Below are 23,239 nucleotides of genomic sequence, written 5' to 3' on the forward strand. Positions count from 1 at the left end.
CTCTCTAGCCTGGATGGAGGCTGCTTATCAGATCTGTCAATTGCCTTTCAGACTTGGGAGCCCTGCATGTCATCTTGTTCTTGAGAACGCAGTTCTGCTACTTACTTCAAGGTATGGCCCCGCCATGGTCGCCATTCCCTCCTAGGCTTTGCATATCATTTCCCTCCCATACAAGTGTTGCGTCTTACCTTTTAGGTCACTACCAGATGCCTACCTGTGCATTAGGCACTAGAGCTGCTCCCCTTAGGGACACCACTATACGGTAAGCGGCTTGTCGCCATCTCTCTCACGGCCATAGGATGCATCACTCCTGCACCTCTCGGAGATCCAGTTTGTTTCAGGACATCTTTGCATGCTCTTCTTCTGCACCCTATTTGTGTTATTACGGTATTGATGCCTCATTATGGACAGTGGTTACCTTCCCCACTGCCTTTGGTGGTGACTTTTCTTCCACAGACATCACAGAGGCCATACTGTAGCCTCGGGGACCGCTGCGCATGTTGACCTTATACATTAATTCGGTACCTTCCCCATCAAGATTCTTATCCTGGGCGATCCTCTTGTTTCAAGTTTCAGGGAGCGCTCCACATGCATCTCCTTAGCATGACACCATATTCTGGGCAATTCCCTCGTTGATAGCTCATCGAGCTCACGTATCTTCTTTACCCCAAACTTCTTGCCTATCCTATCTCTTTGCAAATTGCTATTTTTTTGTTTTATTTAGTTTTCATTCCTTCATTTTATTAGTTTGGACTTTGTGCCTTCTGGGATGCTTGAGCATGATCTACCATGGGACCAGTATCTATGCTGGCTTTTTTGCGATACTCATGTGTCCTTCACGAACATCGTTTTGATTCATGACTTTGATTACCTATGTGGGTAGTTACGGGTTGCTCTCCCTCTGATCTTAATGATTACTGTACAGTTTATTATCAATCTACTATTGATTTATTGATGCTCCTAATATACTGTTCCTGTACTTTACATTGACATTGATGTGATTGATGGGGTATTTCCAAATATGATTATCACTATGGATTCTTTGTGTTTATATTTTTATTAATTACTCATTACTGTCTTGTGATTATTATTTGGGGATATTGCACTCCATGCATTTTATCCAATTCTTGGCAAAATTTACACCTTTTTATATGTGCCATCGATGATTCGAATTGTCAATACGCCATACTTTGCTCATAAGCTATATGTCCTTGTTTCTATTTGGTATTTTTTGTGCCTGATTGAGCATTTGGTTTGTTTTCTTTCTATCAATTTGCACTGTATGCGTTCAAAATGTACCCCAATATATTTTCTGATTATATGTTATTTCGCCTTGCACTATTCTGGACTCTCTATTCTTGTTCCTTCTTCTGATTTCTTTACTTTGACTTTCTTTTCTCTCTCATTACTGATGCACATGTTCTCTCTTTGTTAGTTTATTCCCTAATTGCTGTAACTCTGGGTGTACGCACTCGTTTTTTTGCACTTTTTTTGGATTGTGATGTTTCTGGAATGTATTACCAGCCTTGAAAAAGCTCCAAGCTTCCACGCCAAGAAAGGTGCGAAACACGCGTTTATCTTTACGGGATCCCAAATTTCTTGTACTATTGAAGGATCCCTTTGGACATTAATAAATACAGTACGAATTCTTGCACCATTTCAGGACTGTGTCTCAATTCCTCACATCATTTTGGATTATCCCATGATCTAATAACGAGATACATACCAGTTGTGTCCTTATCCCCTCTAGTAACAATCCACAAGCCATATTACCCAGCTCATGTTAGTGCTTAGCATGCTCTTTATATTCTAAGGTAGGCAGATGTCGTAACGTTTCCCTGTGTTCTCCCCTAATAATCTCCAGCATGGGATATGATGCCAGATTGGCCTCAAAATCCCTTTCAACTGTTTTCATACGATCCTCAAAGATTCAACCCTTGCGTCATACTACACTGCGTGGACATACACAACCCCCTAATTACCATCTTGGAGGCGTGTACCGCTCCACCACAGCATCCGCAGCAGACCCCCTCATTGTCAGTAAAATATCTATTTGTTCACCCACAGGGGTCCTTTATGGTGCATCCACCAATGCAATTGTAAGTGCCATGTGGGTATCGCAGGACGGGGGCGCCCCACAAAAAGGTCACCAACAAGGGACAGCGATCAGAAAGTGTCCTGCCTGAGTACTCCGCCAATGTGCATTTACTCACCAGTGCCCGCTGACATATATCATGTCCAGCCTTGTGTGTAAAGCATGTAGTGCTGAATAATGTGAGTACTCCCGTAGGTGCGGGTTTAAGGTGCACTAAATCTACTGCCTGTGCATTGTGTGTCCGTTGTTGTAGCTGCCTGGTGATAGTGTGTGATTGGGTCCCCGATACGGGTGGAGTCGACCTGTCACTTCTTAGGTCTAGAACACAGTTAATTTCCCCGCATCAGAAAATTGGGGATAGCACTGATTGTAGGAGTGCCAGTATCAGTGAGGCAAGGAAAAGGGGTTGGCACACATTCGGGGTGTATAATACGCCTTTGTGAGAGGCTCACCATCCAGGGTGCCCTCTGCTATATCATAACGACCCTTTGGGTCTATCAAGGTATGCTCCATTACAAACGGGACCCCAGGTGTCACCCATATCAAGCCCATTCTAGAATATTCCGAATAAGGGGTACCATACAACATACCCTGCCAGCGCTTGCGTAACTTAGTGAGCTCTCCTGCTGTTAAATGGTTCTCCTGCAGACAGGCAAACTGGATTCGGCTGCATTTTAAGTATGAAAGAATCTTATAGCGTTTGATGTATGTGCCCATCCCCCTCACATTTCATATCACAATGCGGTATTCTCATAGCAGCATATCAGTTGTGTGAATAGGAGAGCCTTCATGTCCATAAGTGCAGTGAGAAGCTGGCAGAGGAGAGAGCAGGCAGAGCAGAAAGAAGCCAAACATGAAAACATTACAAACAAACCCCAACAGTCCCACATCCATGGCCATACCATCAATCGGACACATCCACCAATGCTGCCAATGATTCAGCCAACAATCCATAGTCTATCCGGCAACAGGGGTGGTCCAAGTAAACCATGGCTCCACAGTGTGATCCGGCTCACCTGCCGACATCATGGCATAACTCCCTCCCCCACAAAACAGCATGAGGGTCCATCATCCCCTGCCCTCTTCCCCTTCCAGTCAGAGCATCCCACAATCACCATAATCACAAAGCAAAGGATTATTTGCTGCCTAAGAACACATCAGCAGTTCTATCATCATTGGAGTAACCTGAGGCCCACCTCGTAGTTCCTCTGGGTTCTCTTCCACTTGTAATGGGTGTACTGACCCCACCATGTCCCTATCAGAGTCCCGACCATCTGGGCCAGTCAAGACCGATTGTTCCACCATGGCTAGCACCTCTGCCCTGCTCATCACAGCCTACGCCCTCAACAGTTTGCCACAAATGTTTTGAATGGAGCTCAGTCAGTTCCGTTGCATCTTCCATTTGTCCCCAGTCTCTGGTGAGGAGTGCGCTCAAATTAATCTCTCGTCTCCAGCCAGACCCACACCTCTTTCGGAGTGAGGAAGAAAAGAGTCTTGTTGTCTGAAATGACCTTCAGTTTTGTGGGATATAACAGGGCATACTTGATCCTTAAAATGCGAAGGAGCTGCTTCACGTCATGAAACAACTCTTACTACTGGCAAATATCCATTGTGTAGTTCGGGAAAGTCGTGACGGTGTTGTTGTTGACAATCCATGGGCCCCAAGCTCTAGCGATCTGTAGGATGTTGTCACTATTCCTGAAATTGAACGGTCTCACTACCACTGGCCGAGGAGGTGGGGTGGTCCTTGATTAGTTGGGCAGTCCAGCACTCTATGAACCTTCTCCAGCAAGAAGAAAGTAGAGGTCTTATCCCTCAACACGTGTTCCATCAATCAGGCCTCTATGAACAAATCCAAGGCCATCCCTCCACTTCTTCAGGCAGCCCCACCACCCTGATGTTATTCCTCTTCAAGCGCCTCCTGCATTATCTACCCTGGACCGTAACACTGCCACCACTTTCTGTAGCGACTCTGTCTGCTACTGGTGATCTGCTACCCAAGGGGCTCATGGTTGCGAACTCTGTCTCTGTGTCCTTCACCCCGTCCTTTGGTTTTCTGTGGTCTTCCTGTAGGAAACCCACTTCTATCATCAAAGTGTCCAGCTTTGGCTCCAGAGAGGTTTTGAGACTACTTGCAGCAGACAGGAGCTCTGCAAATTTCTCTGTGTGGTCCTGTAGAACATGCTGCACGGCAGATGGCTGGGGATGATGTCCATGATCCACTGTGGGGCGTAAGGTCATTTGTGGCCCCTCGCTAACCTTTCCAGCCATGTTGGTATCTTGGTGTTCAGTGGGAGTTTTATGTCATCCCGCCCAGGACCAGGCAGGGAGTGTCACTGATGCCCCCTCACAGTCGCTCCAGTCATCAACTTGCTCAAGCTAAGCACAGTGACGGTAGGGTAGGCCTCACCATGTGAGTAGGGGGAGGAGGAACACCACGTTTTTAAAACCAGGGACGGTGGAGGGGACATACTGTTGCAGTGAAAAAGTCTATGAGCCCTGGAGGATCCTTCTACGTGGTAGTGGTCACTGGGCCAGATACTCAGAGGATCCAGATTTCCCCTCCACTCCTTTCCCTGCAGTTGCCACAGATAGCACAACTTGTGATCTGGGTTCCAAGTTGATGGGTGCCCTACGTACAGGCTCCCCTGTCTGTGACCCAGACAGCAGCATCTGTCAGTAGTTGCTATCCTGACCTGCAGCGGGGCTGGGGCACGGTGTTCCACTCCTTGTGTCCACCCTGTTCAATGCTTTTTGACGCTGTCAGGACCTGCACCACCTGGTCATCCAGTTGGCAACGGGCAGGCCACTTGCCTCATGCAGTCCCCTGCTCGGTAGGCTCTGCAGCGACATCCTGGTTGAATTGTCCCGAGTGGCCCCCCTCCACCGGCCAGTCTCTTTGACTGTTGTGGGGACGCACTCGATTTTGCACTGTCCCCACCTCGTTCTGCACCTCTCAGCCTTCTCGGAATCTTCGCTTCAGCCCCCAATCGTGGCAGGTGTCGAGCTACTAATTGCCACTCCACGAGTTCTCGCTGCACCTCACAGCACCCGCTCGGTGCCGAGTTTTGGATGGTCTGTAGTCTTGTAGCGAGCTGCAAGGTGAGCTCTCGTAGTACAGAAAGGTGTCCCTGTTATCGTTGGGTTTCTCACTCTATAAGAACTGTTTGAGGTAACCACATAGCTTGAGTTTAATGGTGAGTTCTGATGTCTAATACATTACTTTGGCACAATTCGTACAGAACTACAGTATTGGCCAAATGGGATATCTCACAAAGCTGCCTGGGATGGGAAGTATGAAAGAGAAAGGAAGGCTTTCCTGTCAGCTGGTTTTATGTGGTCCGTGGTCTTTAGTTGTGTGTCAGTTTGTATGTTACTACATCGACCATCACTACAACGTCCTATGGCTGCAATGCTACCACTACATGGATTGCTACTACCTGGTAAGTGTTTCATGGTCATTCCTCCCCCTACATCCACAGCAACTTTTTTTTTTTTTCATTTTTCAATAATAAATATTTTCTTAATTTTAATCAAACCATTTCTTTCTTGTGCAATTTAAGGGGCATATTTATACTCCGTTTGCGCCGGAATTGCGTCGGTTTTTTTGATGCAATTTCGACGCAAAACTAACTCCATATTTATACTTTGGCGTTAGACGCGTCTAGCGCCAAAGTCCATGGAGTTTGCGTCATTTTTTAGCGTGGACACCTACTTTGCGTTAATGAGATGCAAGGTAGGCGTTCACGTCTAAAAAATCGACTCCGAGGCATGTGCGTCGGATTTATACTCCCGGGCAAAATTCACGGCCGGGAGTGGGCGGGTCAAAAAAAATGACGTACGGCCGCTTTTGCACTGTTTTTTAGCGCCTGCAAAAGGCAGGCGTTAAGGGACCTGTGGGCTCTGAAGGAGCCCAGAGGTGCCCTCCCATGCCCCCAGGGGCACCCCCTGTCACCCTTGCCCACCCCAGGAGGACACCCAAGGCTGGAGGGACCCATCCCAGGGACATTAAGGTAAGTTCAGGTAAGTGTTTTTTTTTTTTTTGTGTGTGGCATAGGGGGGCCTGATTTGTGCCCCCCTACATGCCACTATGCCCAATGAACATGCCCAGGGGACAGAAGTCCCCTGGGCATGGCCATTGGGCAAGGGGGCATGACTCCTGTCTTTGCTAAGACAGGAGTCATTTCTATGGGGGTTGGGAGTGAAAAAAAATGGCGCAAATCGGGTTGAGGTGAAAAAATTGCCTCAACCTGACTTGCCCCATTTCTTGACGCCCAAGCTCCATTTTCCCCTACGCCGGCGCTGCCTGGTGTACATCGTTTTTTTTAACGCACACCAGACGGCGCCGGCGGCTAACGCCGGCTAACGTCATTCAATAAATACGGCGCCCGCATGGCGCTTCAGAATGGCGTTAGCTGGCGCTAATTTTTTTGACGCAAAACTGCGTTTGCGCAGTTTTGCGTCAAAAAGTATAAAAATGGGCCTAAATGTTTTTATTTATATGCATCAGAGGACACATATGAGTACATATCAGGATTTAAGTGGTCCCTAATTATGTTGAAAAAAGTGAAGAATTTAGGGTTCAGCCTATTAATTTACATACTAGCAGCCCAGAATTGTGTGTGCATCGTTTCAGTTTTGTGGACTTGCCAGTGACAAACGGCCTGATTACGACCTTGGTGGAGGGGATTACTCCGTCATAAACGGGCCGGTATTACAAGTTCCATTTTATCCTATGGAACTTGTAAAATGGAGGGCAAGATATCTGTCACATTTGTGATGGAGTAATCTCCTCCACCAAGGTCATAATCAGGCCCAAAGTGGCCATAGGTTGTTATTATTTGATGCCAGAAATGTGCAATCAGAGGGGGTCTCTAGAGGTTCCTACTCCTGAGTTCACTCTAAGTATGACCCGGACCCATTGTTATGGCAGTTTGTCACGTTTAATACAAGTATATCTTGCTCAGGATCATAAGAAGGTAATCAAGGTATTCCTTGATAATGTTTTGAAAATTTGCTGGTGTTTGTGAGTATTCTGAAGACGTGCTCCTTTGACACACAAGCATTCACCTTGAACGGAGTTGTAATCTGGACAGGTGTGGCTCCTCTGTTAGGGTGGAGAAGTGTTGGCCACCCCCTATCCCCCCCCAGCAGCAGCAGCAGCTGCAAACCTTTTACTATAAAACAATGATAAACTACGTTTATTATCGGGGCGAGGCATTGGGGATGATGAGCACTGAGGGGGAGTGCACAGCACTCCCCCTCATTGTTCATGTATGTTTGGCCAGCTGTCTCGGGTCAGCCAAACACACATGCGCACTGTGCTCTTTCCAGCGCGACACTGTGTTGCGGGCTGGAGAGAGCAGGCACAGGCTCCCAGTCTGCCTGGGAGCACCCTCGCTGGGCGCTCCCAGCCAATCCAAACGCTGCTCTGAGCAGCGACCGGATTGACCGCAGGACAGGCTGGAATCCTGTGGCTGCAGCAGAGGAGCGGCGTGGTGGTGGCAGCAGCGGCGGCAGCAACGATCCAGGTAAATGGTTTAAAAAAAAATATCACCCCTCCCCCAATCCCTACGCGCTGCCCCACCCCTAAAAAGTACTGCGAACCGCTCCCGAGTCTGGATGTTACTGGTAAAGTGAAGCTGATCAATTTGCTGCCTGAGCTGCAAGAGTTTGCCTGGTCTTGGTCAAAGGAGTTGAACCAGGGTTTCATGAACAGTGGTGGAAGCTTTGCATAGCACTCTCATTGAGGCATAGGGCCAAAACCCTGGGGGCTGATTACTATACTGCCAAAGTAGGTCAGTCAAATGGATATCTAAGCTGTCATTTGTTTTCTTGTGTTTCAGAAATCCAAGATGCGCCTTTCTCAGGCCCTCAGCGATCTTGTCATTTACTGCAAGTCTGTCCATTTTGTCAGTTTCCAGAACTCTGCCATCCACGGAAAACCCTACGAAATTTCCTCGTTCACAGAAAACAAGGCCCGGAAGCTGGCCAAAGAGTCTGGTAAGTGTTGGTGAGGTCAGGAGGCAGTATGGATAGTGTGGCATGGGGGTAAAGTGGTAAAGGTCGAGAGAGCAAGGATATCACTCTCCAAGGACGTCAACGTGAGACTGAAGAGATGTAGGGGCTTTTCATGGCCTTGTAGATATGGTGTAAGGTAACGCAGCGCAAGTGGCTCCATTGCCTTGCACTGCATCAGGGAGGCGTGCCATGGGCATTGCGGTGGGTTTTCCAACACAACATCCAAGGGTTTTGACGCACTCCAAGATTTGCAAGAATCTGTACGCCTCCCCAGGGCAGGTGCAACTAGGAGAAATATATTTATTTCTCCTTGTTGTTTCCTCTTTCCATGTGTGCTACATTCTGCAACACACATAGAAAGGAGAAAATACCTCTCTGGATTGTGTTTGTGCAGGAAGATGTCCCTTCGTACACAAAAACAATCATGCTGACAATGCAGGCACCCTTGCACCATAGTGCAAGGGTGCCTGCATTGGTGCTAGGCAGCATTTTGTGTGCCAGAGCATGGGGAAAGGACAGAAATGCACGGTATCTTGTAAATATACAGTGCATTTCTGCCCTTTCCCCGTGGCACTGGGCAGTGCAACAAGGTCACTTGTTGTGCTGCCCTGCACCACGGGGTTTGTAAATATGCCCTGGAGCCCTTAAAATGAAATCTTGTAGTGAAAATGAGTGCGCAGCACTTCACTAATGTCTGGTGCCCATTTAGACCTTTCAGAACCAAAACACCATTACATTTACTGAGATTATTTAGGGGCTTTGAAAATGAGATGTGGTTGCTCTTAGGCAAGGCAATTGTAGCATGTATAGTACCAAGGTTAAGGTCTCTAATGAATCCCTGCTATTTTCGGGAACTTGTACAGTTTCATAAACCAGTCTTTATGTTTTTTTAAGTTTTAGAGTCAGTTGCACGTTGATCTTATACAATCTTCATTTATGACCATCTGAATGACTGCAAGGATCAATACAGTGGCGTCTCACTGTAGACTGAGAACTGAATACTATAAATGCAGAAGATGCCCTTTTTGAGCTTGAATGCACATCTTCTTTATAGTTAATTTAAGGTGACCTGATTTGAGACTCTATTAAAATGGCAGGGTCAAGGGATTTGGCAGTAGGAAGACTCCATTAGAGTTTACAGGGTCACTGGGGTTTGCAGTAGTAAGACTGAACATTTACAGTCATTATATTTTGATGTTGTGAGACTCTCTTAAAGCTTACAGGGTAATTAGTTTTGCTAGTAGTAAGAGTCCAGTAAAGTTTACGGAGCCTTTGAATGTTGGTAGCAGTTCCTCTACTTTAAACTTTATATGGTCATTGGGGTGTCCTAGCACTATTAATTCATTAACGTCTGCAGGGCCTTTGGGGGTTGGCAGTATTCAGGTCCCTGTAAAGTTTACAGGACCTTTGACTTTGGCAGTAGTAGTGGTGTGTTAAGGTACAGGATTGTTGATGTTTGGCAGCAGCATGACTCAGTTAAAGTTTACATTGTCCTAAGGTTTAGCAGCAGTTAAATCCCAGTTTATGTTACAGTGTCTTCAGATTTGGCGGCTATAGACTACATTAAGGTTTATAGGGTCATTGGTGTTTCTCTGTAGCATGACTCAGTTAAAGTTTACATTGTCCTAAGGTTTAGCATGACTCAGTTGAAGACTGGCAGTGGTAAAACTGCATTGATCTTTGCACTGCCTTTGGATTCGGTAGTCTTAAGAGCTTCATTGAGGTTTTCATGCTTAAAGATGCTTGGCAGCGATAAGACTCCATTAAGGTTTATAAGTGCTTTTGAGGGTTTGAAGTAGTATGGCTTTAATAAGGTTCACAGGTAATGGCATGACCCCATTGACGTTTACAGGGACATTGATGTTTGGCTGTAATAAGACTCCCTTGAAGCTTACAGAGACCTTGGGCTTTAGTAGTAGTAATACAAAACAATACATATATAAAGTGCTCTGCTGCCTCCGAACAGGAGTCCTGGCGCTAGACTAGTAAGACTCCTCTAAAGTTGTAGGGTCTTTGTGGTTAGGTAGTATTAGGAAGCTATTAAAGTTTACAGAGGCTTTGTGGCTTCATAGTAGTGCAATTCCAGCAAATGGTACAGGGACTTTGGTAGTGTAAGAAATTGGGTTATTAGTTGAAGGGGTAAGTACCCACCTCAAGTAGTAATCACAGTCTTTGTCAGGGCAAACCCTAAAAGTCAGTAAAATAACCTGAGCACATCCCCGGTGCTATGGGACAGAGCAGACACGCTTAATTTAGAGGCAGTGTGTAAACTATTTATAAAGTACTACTACAGTAATTAAGGCATAATGCAAAAGAATAACAATCCTAAATTAGAAAAATAGAGTACAATTTAATAAACAAAATGACACCAAAATGATAATATTCCAATACCGGGAACCAGAGATATGAATTTGTAAACATTTTAGTAGCAATAGAACCAAGAATTACAAAGATACAGTAGAACAGGACTTAGGTGTAATTTGACGCTGACCGCGATGGGTCAGATACACATTCAGGTTCATTTTGGTCTAGATTTTACCTTCCGACTTTAAGACACAGTCTACTAAAGGAGTACACTTCTAGACCCTCCCAGGAGACTAGGAGAGGCACTTAGAGACCCACAGGGTGGCTGGCAGAGTCCAGGCCAGCTGATCAGTTACAGTAAAAGGCATCTTGTAGCTTGTTGTGTCCATGAAGCTTTAACAGGAGGCCAGTGTTATGACCCTTGGAGTGCACTTGTTTGTCCTGGGTACAAGAGGGAGTGCCGGTACAGTCTTCTAGGCTCTTTTCAGGTCTCAGATAGCAGGTTCTGTCCTCTTATCATCCATGAGTGTTCTGCAGTGGGTGCATGGAGATGCCAAGTTATTCCTGGCTTGAGGTAGTGAGAATTGTCACATCAAGGAACACTCACTTGAATTCCCCAGAAGTGAAGATCTTCCACCACTTCCCGTTGAGGTTAAGCCTCAGTATCAGAAGAGATGACTTATACCATGACTAACCCTTGGGTCAGGAGCTTTAGTGAGAGAGAGAGTGAGATAGAGTGATCATTCTTGTGTATCTGGAGATCCTGTGAAAAGGATGGCTGGTGGCTGTTAATCCTTCTGAGCAGGGTACGTCAAGTTCTAGTGGCAAGGCACACGCTTCTTTTCAGGAGAGGTACTCTACAACAAGAACACAATAATTTCAGGTAACCATACTTGAATGTTTTACCATCTGATTGAGACGTGGGTTCTTAATGAAACATACCAAACCAAGAATTACTATAAGAAATTCAAGTCCATGTGGAGGGCCTTCAAGCACTGACCCCTGCACTGAACACTGAGCATATATCCTTTAACCTCTGCTCAGATAATTCCGAAATCTTTATCTGTCCTTAATGTTGCGTGATTTCACACGCCTAGTACTTTTCCTTTAGCCACAGCTTTCTTCTCCAAACTCAAATTGATAAAGAAAATAGGGGTACCTGAACTAGATGTGCCAGGGCAGTGCATTGACCTGATGTCCATATAATGGGCTGAAATAGCTGGAGTGTTAAAAAGTGAAAAGATGGTCAAAGTAAAGGGGACATGGCAGTGCTGTCTGACCAGCCAGGTTCCAGCATTCAGGATTGTTGGACTCTTGAATTCCAAGAGGGGTTGCTGGCCCTCAGATTTCAATGAAGAAGTCCAGGTTGTTCTTGTTGCAGGCCGCGAGGCTGGGAATCCAAGGATGGTGCTGACGGGAGACACGGCACTCTCTCAATACGGATCAACAAAGCCAAGCAGGGGGACAGGTATTTACAGCCTGTCATATAAGTGTATATCTGGAGCCTTCCGGAAGATAACTGAGTATTTCCTGTCAATTAAAAGGCTGTTTCCTATGGGAGACTGAGGCAGGAAATTGAAAGATGAGTAAACAAACATTGAGCACTGGAGGCTTCCTGGAGATGTTTGAGTGTTTCCTGTCAAATAGAAGCCCGTTGCTGGTAGGAAACTGAGGCACAAGGAGGAGGCCTTTAATTAGATGGCAGGGCAGCTGAACAAATGAACAACAAGCAAGCATACCAGGCGACTTTGGGGTCAGCAGGATACAGAGACTTGTAACTAATCAGCACCACCTGTTAGGGCAGTTAAACAAATAAAGAACTGATAAGGATCAGGCAACCTTGAGGTCAGCAAGAAACAGAGGCCTTTGACTAATTAGCATCACCTGTTTGCATTAGCGCTTAGGTCAACAGATCTTGAAACAGTGGCACCTGCCCAACAAGAAAATAGTGAAAGGTACATAGCAGAATACATGGCACCTGCCCAACCAGACAGCAGTGAAAATGCATAACAGAATATCTGGCACCTACCCAACTAGAAAACAATGATAACAATGGGGATCAAACAGGACAGGCAGAAATGACCCCTGAGCTTGCCCTAACCAACTGGGTAAAGGTTCCTGGAGCTATCCCTACCCATTTGGGAATTTTCAAGATGGCTAAACTCTCTGGCCACTCAAACCTGGACTCTGAGGGCTAGGGGTGTGTGGAGAGTGTCCTATGGTAATCCTAGGGATCTTCCGCACCTAACACAAAAATTCAGATCTAGGCAGTCCCTGTACCCCCACAGATCACAGAGACAGTAGTCTGGTAGCAGACAGTCGATACACAATGTTTTTGGCATTCTGATTCCCAACTTTCAAGTGCACTCCAAATATTATGTGTACATTCAGCAGACCTGTCTGACAGTTCTTGACACTCCAGCAGGAACTGACACTATTGTGTCAACAGAAGGCGCACTGTGATGGAGGCCAGTCTGGCTTGGGAGCCAAAACAAGGGTGCAGGCCTGGATATTAGCTACATTTGTTTGTGACATAGTAGGCCTCTTTGAAGTTCACCACGCCAGCCCAGCCCACAGGCCATCCTGCCAAAGGCATAACAACACCACCACACACCCAAGACCTTTTGTCTCTGTCCTGGTAGCACATTCACACTTCATTCATACATATTGAAATGATAATTACTGGCTACCATAAGTGGAAGAACAAAATATAAATTTAGCTTCCCTTTAAGGCAGGGCAAATGTAACTTTATAAAAGTCATATTTGGAAAATATGTATTACAATTTCAACTCCACCAGTGGATTGGGCTTGTAGTAAATATTAAGAAATGTCCAAGAATTACATTTATAGTGGTTTCTTAGGCTTTTTGCACTGCAAGGACATGTTTAACATTAAAATTGTACATGTCCTACTTCTGAATGCCATGCACCCTGCCTTATGGGTAATAAGGCCTAACTAGAGTTGAAAGGAAGTTTTAGGCCGGTCAAAAAGGGTTATTTTGACAAGATTGAATTTACAGTTAAGACCATTTTAAGGGGGGGGCACAACACTGTAATTGCACAGAGGTCTGCTGTCCACAAAAACAGCAAAGGCAAAAATCTCGGGGAATACTGTGCAAAAGAATGACAATTCTAACTGGTAATAAGTAGAAAGACTCCATTAAACTTTACTGGGTCTTTCAGGTAGAGCAGTACTAAGACTTCATTAAATGTTACATGGTCTTTCAGGCTTGGCAGTTATAAGGTTCCTTTAAAGGCTACAGGGTCTTTGAGGTTTGGCAGTAATAAGTCTACATTAAAATGTGCATGATTCGGTTAAAATTTACTAGGTCTTTTAATAATGTCATTATTAAGTCTCCATTAAAATATACAGGAGTTTTCAGGTTTGGCAGTAACACAGCTTCACATACGATTCCATCATTAAAGTTCATACGGTCTTTGAGGTTTTGCAGTAATAATATTCCATGAAAGTTTATAGTGTCTTTAAGGTTTGGCAGTAATAAGACTCCATTAAAGTTTAGAGCACCTTTGACGTTTGCAGTAGTAAGTCCCCTTTAAAGTTTACAGGGTCTTGCTTGTTTGATAGTAGTAAGACTTCATTTCTCTCACAGGCTGTTTGGGGCTTGATAGTAGTGCATCTCCATTAATGTTTACTGGGTCTTTGAGGTTTGGCAGTAACAATCTCCATTAAAGTTTACAGGATCTTTGATGTTTGGCAGTAATAGGACTCCATCAAAGTTTATAAGGTTATTGTGGTTTGATGGTAATAAGACTGCGATTTTTACACGGTATTTGGGGTTTGATAGCAGGATGGTTCTATTAAAGTTTACAAGGTCTTTGAAGTTTGGCAGCAATAAGACTCCATAAAAGTGTACTGGATCTTTGCTGTTTGGCTGTAATGCGACTCTATTAAAGTTTACAGGGTCTTTGGGGTTTGATAGTAGTAAGCCTCAAATCGTTGCAGGGTCTTTGGGGTTTGATAGTAGGCCATTAAAATGTTCTGGGTCGTTGAGGTTTGGCAGTAAAAGACTCAATTAAAGTTTACAGAATCTTTGAGGTTTGGCAATTATAAGACACTATTAGCGTTTACATGGTCATTGAGGTTTGGTAGTAATAGCACCCCATTAAACTTTACAGTGACTTTGATGTTTTGCAGTAATACAACTGATAAGACTAATTAAGTCCACAGACCATAGACCGGCCAGGTATGACACACCATTAAAGTCAAAGTGCTTCAATTGCAGCTCCTCGTGAGCATTGGGTGTGATCAGGAACCAGCTGGTTTATATACCTATGCTTCAGATAAACAGAAACTTAGGGGCATGTTTATACCCCATTTGCACCGAATTTGCATCATTTTTTGACACAAATTCGGCGCAAAACTAACTCCATATTTATATTTTAACGTTAGACCAGTCTAACGGCAAAATATTGGAATTTGCACCATTTTTTAGATGCGTGACCCTACCTTGCATCAATGAGATGCAAGGTAGGCGTTCCCATCTAAAAAAAGGTGCTAACCCCATAGCCCCATATTTATCCCCCGTGCTAAAATGACGCACGGGTGGGAGGAGGGGCTAAATAATGGTGCAAAGCTTGCTTTGCATCATTATTTAACGCCTTGGTCAGACCAGGTGTTAAGGGACCTGTGGACCCATTTCCATGGTTAAACACCATGGAATGGGTCCACAGGTGCCCTCCTCAAGCCCCAGGAACACCTCCACCCACACCAGAGGGACACCGGAGGATGGGGGACCCCATCCCAGATAAGTATAGGCAAGAAGTTTTTTTTTTTAATTAAAGTGCCATCGGGGGCCCAACTTGGGCCCCCCTACAATGCACTGGGTGCAATGGCCATGCCCAGGGGACACTTGTCCCCTGTGCTAGCCATTGGGGTGGTGGGCATGACTCCTGTCTTTTCTAAGACCGGAATCATGTTGTATGGATGGTTTTGCATCAGAAAATGACGCTAGGCTCGTTAGAGAAATGTCTTTTACTCTAACCAGCCTAACGTCATTTTTTGGTGCCAAACCCGTTCTCCCATACCGCCACCCCAACCCGGCTAACGTCATTTTTTTTTACACTAGCCCACCCTTTGCACTGGCTTGTGCCATTCCATAAATATGGCGCCTGGCTGGTGCTCAGGAATGGCGCAAGCCGGTGCTAAACTTTGTGGTGCAAACTGCGTTAGTGCAGTTTTGCACCAAAAAGTATAAATATGCCCCTTACATTTCAACTATGAACACTGTATAAATATAGGCACATAAAGGTAGTTCCACAGATCCCTCCTATCATACCCTCACTCTCTGAGACCTGCTACCATACAAAGAGCACCCTTTTGAACTCCCTTCCTACCACCATCCAGGGGCTGTTGTTGATAACAAGAACTCTCTCCAGTGGAAGGAGATGCAAGGCTTGTGGCATGGTGGGACTATTGCTTCATCTCAATCAGCAGGAAGATCACACTGTCTCACTACCTCTGTCTCTCCACACAGGGAATGAGTTTGTCCGCTATAACTCCCGGTTACTCTCTCGGATCTACCCAAGTGGCATGAGGACAGACTCCTCCAACTACAATCCCCAGGAGATGTGGAACGTGGGATGCCAAATTGGTAAGTATTAAGCTGATCAGATGAAAACGCAGTTTTGGTTGTTTATTTCTGTTTCTTAACCTATCTCCATATTTTGAAGAAGCAATAAACAAACAGTGAAAAGGTTGTGAAGACAAAGGTCAAGCCCAGTCCACAAGGGCTTTGCAGATGCAGCTGTGATACGCATCATTGTCACTCAGACAAGTGGTAGGTACCCGATATTCAGGTTCACCTTCAAATGACAGCAGAATAGGCAAAACAATCTTCAAGGACTTATGGTGTTGACCAACCAAGGACAGAATTTCAAAAACTAGTGACCCACAAATAGAAGTAAATGTTAAGGAGCAGCTAGAGTGAAGCTGGAGACTAGGTAAGGTCTTTAAGTGTAACAATATGTCAGGGTATATGTAGTTTACATGGTCATAGTGCTTATTATCTGACCTCACTTTGTTTTTATGTGTAGGGCCTCACTGCTGCGGAAATACTGTGGAGAAACAACACTGTTAGTCAACGGTGCTTGACATGAGACTTTGACAGATTTATAGGCCCTCATTATACCATTGGCGGCAAATGCCGTCTACCGCCACGGCGACGGCCACCAACATACAGTCGCTGTGCCTATACCGTCACCGTGGCTACCGACCGTCCACCAAATTATGACCGTAGCCGGAATTCCACCAGAAGGCTGGCTACAGTCATGGAGGCGGACGGTGGTAAGGTGGCACTGCCGCCAGCAGCAGCGCCATGCCAGCAGAACGCCACCAACCATATCATGAGTCATGATACGGCCTGGCGGTGTTTTGCTCGCGGAAGCTGCTGCTGGCAGCAGCGCTGCATCCCGTCTCCTCCCGGAGGACTCCCTGCAAGCAGGTAAGTTGGGTTCTCCGACAGGACAGGGGGGTGGGGGGTGTTGTGTGCGTGTGTGGGGGTGTGTGTGACTGTATTTGAATGCGTGAATGCATGTGCAATGCGTGTGTTCATGAATGGGTGTGTGTGTACGTGCATGTTGTGTCGTGTGATTGCGTGTATGCCTGGATGTATGTTAGTGAGTGTTTCTGTGAGTGTGTATGAATGTGTATGAATGTATGCATGCATGGGTGAATGTGGGAATGCGTGTGTGTATGGGTGTGTATGTATGTGCTTGTATGTGTGTATATGTCGGGGTGAGGAGGGGGAGGGTGGGGGAGGACTCTCGGGAGGGGGACGGAGGAGTCCCCTATCAGTACCAGGGAAGGAATTCCCTGGCAGTGATAGTGCCTACCGTCATGGTTTTCGTGGCGGTACAGAAACCATGGAGCTGGGCGGGGTCAAAATGCCATGGGCGGCCGTCACTGTAGTCTCCAGCCCGGCAGTCGTTACCGCCGTGGCGGTCAGTGTGTTAACTTGGCAGTTTTCGACTTTGGCCAAACCGCCAATGTCATAATAGTGGAGGTATGTACCGCCAGCCTGTTGGCGGTACTACTGCCACTATTACACCGACCGCCGGGGTCGTAATGACCCCTTAGTTTGTTAAGGGAGTCTTAATATTAAGGGAGTTCTCAGCAGGGCTGTGGCCACCAGCACATACGGCCTGACGACTGACTCTAACCATGGGGTGTGGAAAATCAGGTTAATATGATACTCGTGTGTTCTCTTTTCTGGGGAGGCTCCATATATTTAGCAACATGCTCACCTGATATATTGCAGTAGAAACCAGCACTTTTGAAGTCTCTGACTAACCTTAGTCACAGCCAAATAACTACGCCGCCACAAATGTGTTGCCCTGAGACTAGAGGAAAAGTCCTTTTGGTGCTACACTCCATCCGTTTGGGCTGATCAGTAGTAAGGGTCATTGTGTAACTTCACAAAGGGCACCGTGGAGTCACATTTATTAAAATAGCCACTGGGAGCACCCTCCGGATGTGTGGGAGCACATGGTTTTTTGCAAGCAACCAATAGTAATTGAAGTTGGTTGCAAACCTGAGTTATAGATTGCTGCATTTATGGGGATCACCTGGGGAGGCCAGTCCAGAGGAGAAGATGGATGGGCAGCGAGAGGGTGAAGATTGCAGCGTAACGTCCTTTTATTCACTCAGTCTCTCACTTCCCCTCCTCAGAGTCCCAGCATAAATTACACTGAAAAGATCTGGGCCCTCTTTTCAATTTTACTCCATTTTTGGAATTGCCTACATGCAGCTTTATCAATCTGCTGGCAGACAGGCTTATTGCATCCAATACAGCCTTAGCGTGGGTTTTTGTGCCCACCCCCTGCTCACAATTTGATGGCTCTCTTAAGTATCTCAGTTTTCTCCTTCTAGTTGGTGAGTGTGTGTGTTTATGCATGAGTGGGTGAATTTGACAATGTGAACAATGGGAGGGGTGAGGGAGTGCATGGATGAATGGGTGAGTAACTGAGTGCATTGATAATGGATGGCTGACTTCATGCTATTGCTGCCTTTGCTCCAGTGCTGGGCTTCATTGAGGTTACAATTCTCAAACTGTGTTAAGAATTACCAACATTATGCATGTTTTTGTTTACCCTTTTGCATTGGATGTTCAGGCTTGCACTTCCTCAATTATTAATACTAATTCGCTGCAAGGTGTTACTCATGAGGCAGGCAGATGCACACACAGGGAACCTGTGAAACATAGAAATGTCACAAGCATGCGTAGTGAAAACCTAAAACACATATGCCCTTCTTCTGAGGCCCCTCCTCTCTGGCCCTCCTCCATCTTTCCCCGCTCTCAAGGTCTGCGCCTCACCTTAGGCATGAACGTCAGGTCGCCAGAATGCCAGGGGTAGCGGAAGTGACATGACATAACCTCCCTTTAACCCAATGACATCATGGAAAGTGACATCAAATTATCTTTGACGCTGAATCCTCCCAGGAAGTGATGTCACATGACTTTGATCCCGATGACATCAGAATAACTGACTTGGCTGAAGCTTAGAGACATTTAAGCGCACAATTATATAATAACACAAGTTACTAACACAGATAAATGCCCATTTTATATACCACCTACATTTTAAATAGTGTGCTGACATGACAGGAACATTACACCTTTTAATATTTTATAGCTTGAAAAATTATGTTTGTTGGAGCAGTAAAATATAATGGCATTTAAATACAAAATAAGACTGGGAAGCCACATTATTTATACTCCAAACTGTCACGATTTAATAGTTTCCCTGGTGTGTACCATAAGCACAACACATTGGAAAATTACAGAAAGATGCACAAAATGATTTACCATTATTGGTTTTGTCCACTTATATTTCCTTATATAGACCAATGTGACACACATTTTTCCTAAGCATTGAAAATACATTTTATCAGCATCCCTTGAAAGACATTGTCACTAAAGCAGATAAGTAAGGTTTTTATTCAAACACATAATTTTCTCTGTGTTCACCATAATAATAATCTGCCACATCTTGTTTACAAATGTTTTATTTTTATTCCATTCTTTATTTTATTCAGCAAAGTATACATTGCAGTGCTGTATACTCATTTGCTTTAACAAGCTTAGAGTTATGTGCCTTGGTTTGTGCAGGTGCTGCTGATAATTAACAGTGCGCATCTCAGTACTGTTTAACTTCTTTTCTGTTGTTAGCATTGCCTTTTCCCCCTCCGAGGCCACGGGTCGCAAAGGTAGTGCAGGGGTTGGAAAAAGCAAGCCAGGGGTTGCAGCTGCGACCCCACACAACCTCAAAATGAGCCCATGCCCTGGGTCCTCACATTTCATAGTGTGCAAGTTCAAATGCATCCTTTAGACTTTTATGGCAGCATTTAAAGCCACCCCATGTGCTTCTGAGAAGCATTTGCCTGTGAGAGAAGAATTGGGGTGAGTTGGGTAAGTTGTGCTCCAGGCGTGACCTTTCTGAGTTCAGAGGCTGTGGGTGAGGTGTGGGTATCTATACTGAAGAGGGAGTGGTTGCTACTATACCCCCAAAGCTTCGGTCATGGAGTTCAGTTCCCCTGTGACACTGCTCAGAAAATGTTCCGCCTTAAGTGGCAGCGTGCTGACTCAGGAGGGCGCTTCAAATGTGCATAGTGTACGAGCACCTGACACGAAAGGTGACCTCTTTGACATACAAAAAATGACTTAAACATACACCTTATCCACTGCCATGCCTGAAGGAACAATGGGCCCAAGACTTGCGTGAGTTGGATGCCGAGGAATGGGCTTGGGCTCTTGCGTCCCCTCGGGAGGTGGCCATTCGGGCGGGGTGCCACTTGATCCAATTGAAAACGCTGCATCGCTCCTATTATACACAATTTACATTGATGAAGATGAATTTGGCGGTGTCGCCCTCAGTCTGCTTTCTTCCCACCTTTTGGACAGGGTACAGGTGGTCAGCTGTGGTGACTTCAAAGCTGATGCCTTTACTCTTCCTTGTGGAGTCCCCCAAGGCTCCACTTGAGTCCAACCCTCTTTAACATCTATGTGACACCTTTGGCGGCTCTGGTGCGATCTTTTGGCTTTGAGGTCCATTCATATGCCGATGACACCCAAATCGTTGTGTCAATTTCCAACAATGTGACCGGGGTTCCTGAATGTTTTAGGCATTGTATGGCCAGTATTGAGAAGTGGATGAACAACAATGTGCTAAAACTAATTGCTGACAAGACCGAGGTCCTGGTTTTCGGTGTCAAAGATTTCTTCTGGGTTTAGAACTGGTGGCCTGAGGAGTGTGGGTCTCTTCCTACTCCAGTGAAATATTCTAGGAATTTGAGTATTCTGTTGGAAAACTCCTTGAGCTTCGACACCCAGACTACCTGTACTGCTGGCACTTGTTTCCCCATTATCAAAATTTTGAGGAAGATTTCTCCTTTTATTCCTTCAGAGCTGCACCAAGCAGTTGTCATCGCACTCATTATTTGGTGTTTGGACTACTGCAATTCTTTATTTCTGAATGCCAATCGTGCCAGTGTTAACAAATTGCAGGTCGTCCAGAACGCAGCAGCACGCCTCACTTTCAACTTCCCTAGACAGACGTCAGCGAGAGAGGGGCTGCCTGCTCTTCATTGGCTACCCATCAGTAAGAAGATAGTTTTCAAAGAGTTCTGCATGATGCATAAGCCCCTCTACTCCCAGAATATGGAACAGCTTAATGCAATGTTCTGGTAATATACTACTTCCAGACCTCTCAGGTCTTCTCTGCGTAAACTTGTAGTTGTTCCTAGATTTTGCAAAGCTAGATGGGGTGGGAGGGCCTTCTCGGCAGGAGTGGCTCACTTATAGAATACTTTGCCATCTCACATTGCAGACACAGAAATGTTGCCTATCTTTAAAAAACATTTTTAAATGGGGCTTTTTACTTTGCACAGCTTTGAGTGAATGCTTTTGCGCTTTGATACCCTCTGATTTAATGCGCTCTATAAATATTCTTAATATAACAAGATGGGTAGAGCTACCAAGGACACTTGTCAGCGGGGATACGGTGGTGTAGGCACATTCTATCATACTAAATGGGATTGTCCCAAAGTACAGGGCTTTTGGAGGGAAGTGGTAGAGATGCATGTGCGAAGTGACCGGGGGTTCAATGACTGCCACTGAAAAATGCTGTCTCTTTAACATGTGGAGCTAAATGGACATGACTCAAATGGCGCAAACGTGGTGGGCACTGGATCTTATCATCGTGAAATGCAATGTTGCACGTCTGTGAGGGCGGGGCAACTGCCACAGATGGAAGACTGGCAAAGGGATTTGGATTGGTGCAGGCTGGCCAAGAGAGTGGTCTACGAAGGAAGAGGCTGTCCCAGAAAATGGTCAAAAATCTGGGGGACCTGGAATACCTACAGGGGTAATATTTGTAACTACCCCATGCCTCTGGGTCAGCATCATATGCTGGAGGACTCAGCTAACTCCTCTGTAATGCTAATTAGAACATTGGAACGTTGGTAGCTCCATTGAAAACAATGGAGTGCTGCAGGCTTTTACTGGCCGGTAAAAACCCGCAGCGCCAACATTCCAATGTTCGCTTTGTTCACAGCAACAGCTGTGAACAAAGCCTCACGGAGCCCGAGGGGACTTTAATCCCCTCGGGCTCCATGAGCAATTTGTTTTATTTAATAGAACATTCTGCCCTGAGTGGCAGAATGTTCTAATAGCCTTAGAACCCGCCATAGCGGGCTCTACCGGCTATTAAAGGCCCTTTCCCTTGTTAAATGCCCTCGCCTTCGGCTCGGGCATTTAACGCGGGAGCGGGCCTTTAATAGCCGGTAGAGCCCGCTACGGCGGGTTCTAAGGCTATATTGAATGGTTGGGCGGGTGGAGAGGTGTGTCAATTGATAATATTGTCTGTCTACCAAGATGCAGTTTGCTTGTTTTGTACCGTACTTTAAATAAAAAAGAGTTAAAAAAAAGAAAGTGTGCATAGTGCCTACTTCCTCACACACTAGCAGGATGTATGGAACAGCGAATGCGCTACAATGTAATGCATGCGAGATAGCACCTTCCACGCCGCCAACTCACGTTGGGTCAATAGGCGCATGACCACAAGCATGCCTCACTGTGGTCTAGGAGAAGAGGAAGTGTCTGGCTCATGTGCAGGAGTCGAGCAGCGATGGCAACTCTACTGCTTGGGGCAGGCATCACATCAACAGCTGATAACAATAACTTGTGAAAGAAGGGGTCTACCCTGATAACCCTAATATACCTGGGTAAACTAAGACAAAAGAAGAAAAAGTGGTACAGTAGTAGGAAAAAATGTAATCATCAATACAACAGTGAAACTATAAATCAATCACTGGAAAAACAGTTAATTTGTAGATTTCTTTTCATGTTATTTCAATCAAGCAATAAAATACCTTAAATTAAACATATAAACATATCACAATACTTTAATTTTTTTTACATATCATACAAAGACATAGGTGGTCATTATGACATTGGCGGTGATGTGTAAAGTGGCGATAATACCACCAACAGGCTGGCGGTAATTACCGCCAAATTATGACCATGGCAGTGATACCTCCCATAGACAGCCAACATACCACACCAACCGCCAGGGCGTCAACACCACTGACCATGGCGGTAGCCATCAACAGCCAGGCGGAAGACAAGGTATCGTCCACCATATTATGACATAGCAAACCGCCAGGATTTCCGGGGCGGTACCAACGCCATCAAAAGCCTGGCAGAGACACTGCACAGAAAACGAGAGACTCACCATCAGAGACACAGAGAAGACCTCCGCCGCCATGGAACCGGAACTTCAAGTCTTCCCGATGCTCTTCTA

At 45.6% G+C, this 23,239-nt stretch overlaps 1 protein-coding gene across 1 annotated transcript in view; it reads left to right on the forward strand.

The window, feature by feature from the left end:
* Positions 1–23,239, forward strand: part of PLCD4 (phospholipase C delta 4) — a 147,258-nt gene that overhangs the window by 99,314 nt on the left and 24,705 nt on the right. The window contains exons 9-10 of the mRNA XM_069227276.1: positions 7,942–8,098; positions 15,916–16,032. Coding sequence (XP_069083377.1) covers positions 7,942–8,098; positions 15,916–16,032 — 274 coding nt within the window. The remainder of the gene's footprint in view (positions 1–7,941; positions 8,099–15,915; positions 16,033–23,239) is intronic.

This window comes from Pleurodeles waltl, chromosome 3_2 (genome assembly GCF_031143425.1).
Source record: "Pleurodeles waltl isolate 20211129_DDA chromosome 3_2, aPleWal1.hap1.20221129, whole genome shotgun sequence".
NCBI lineage: Eukaryota > Metazoa > Chordata > Amphibia > Caudata > Salamandridae > Pleurodeles > Pleurodeles waltl.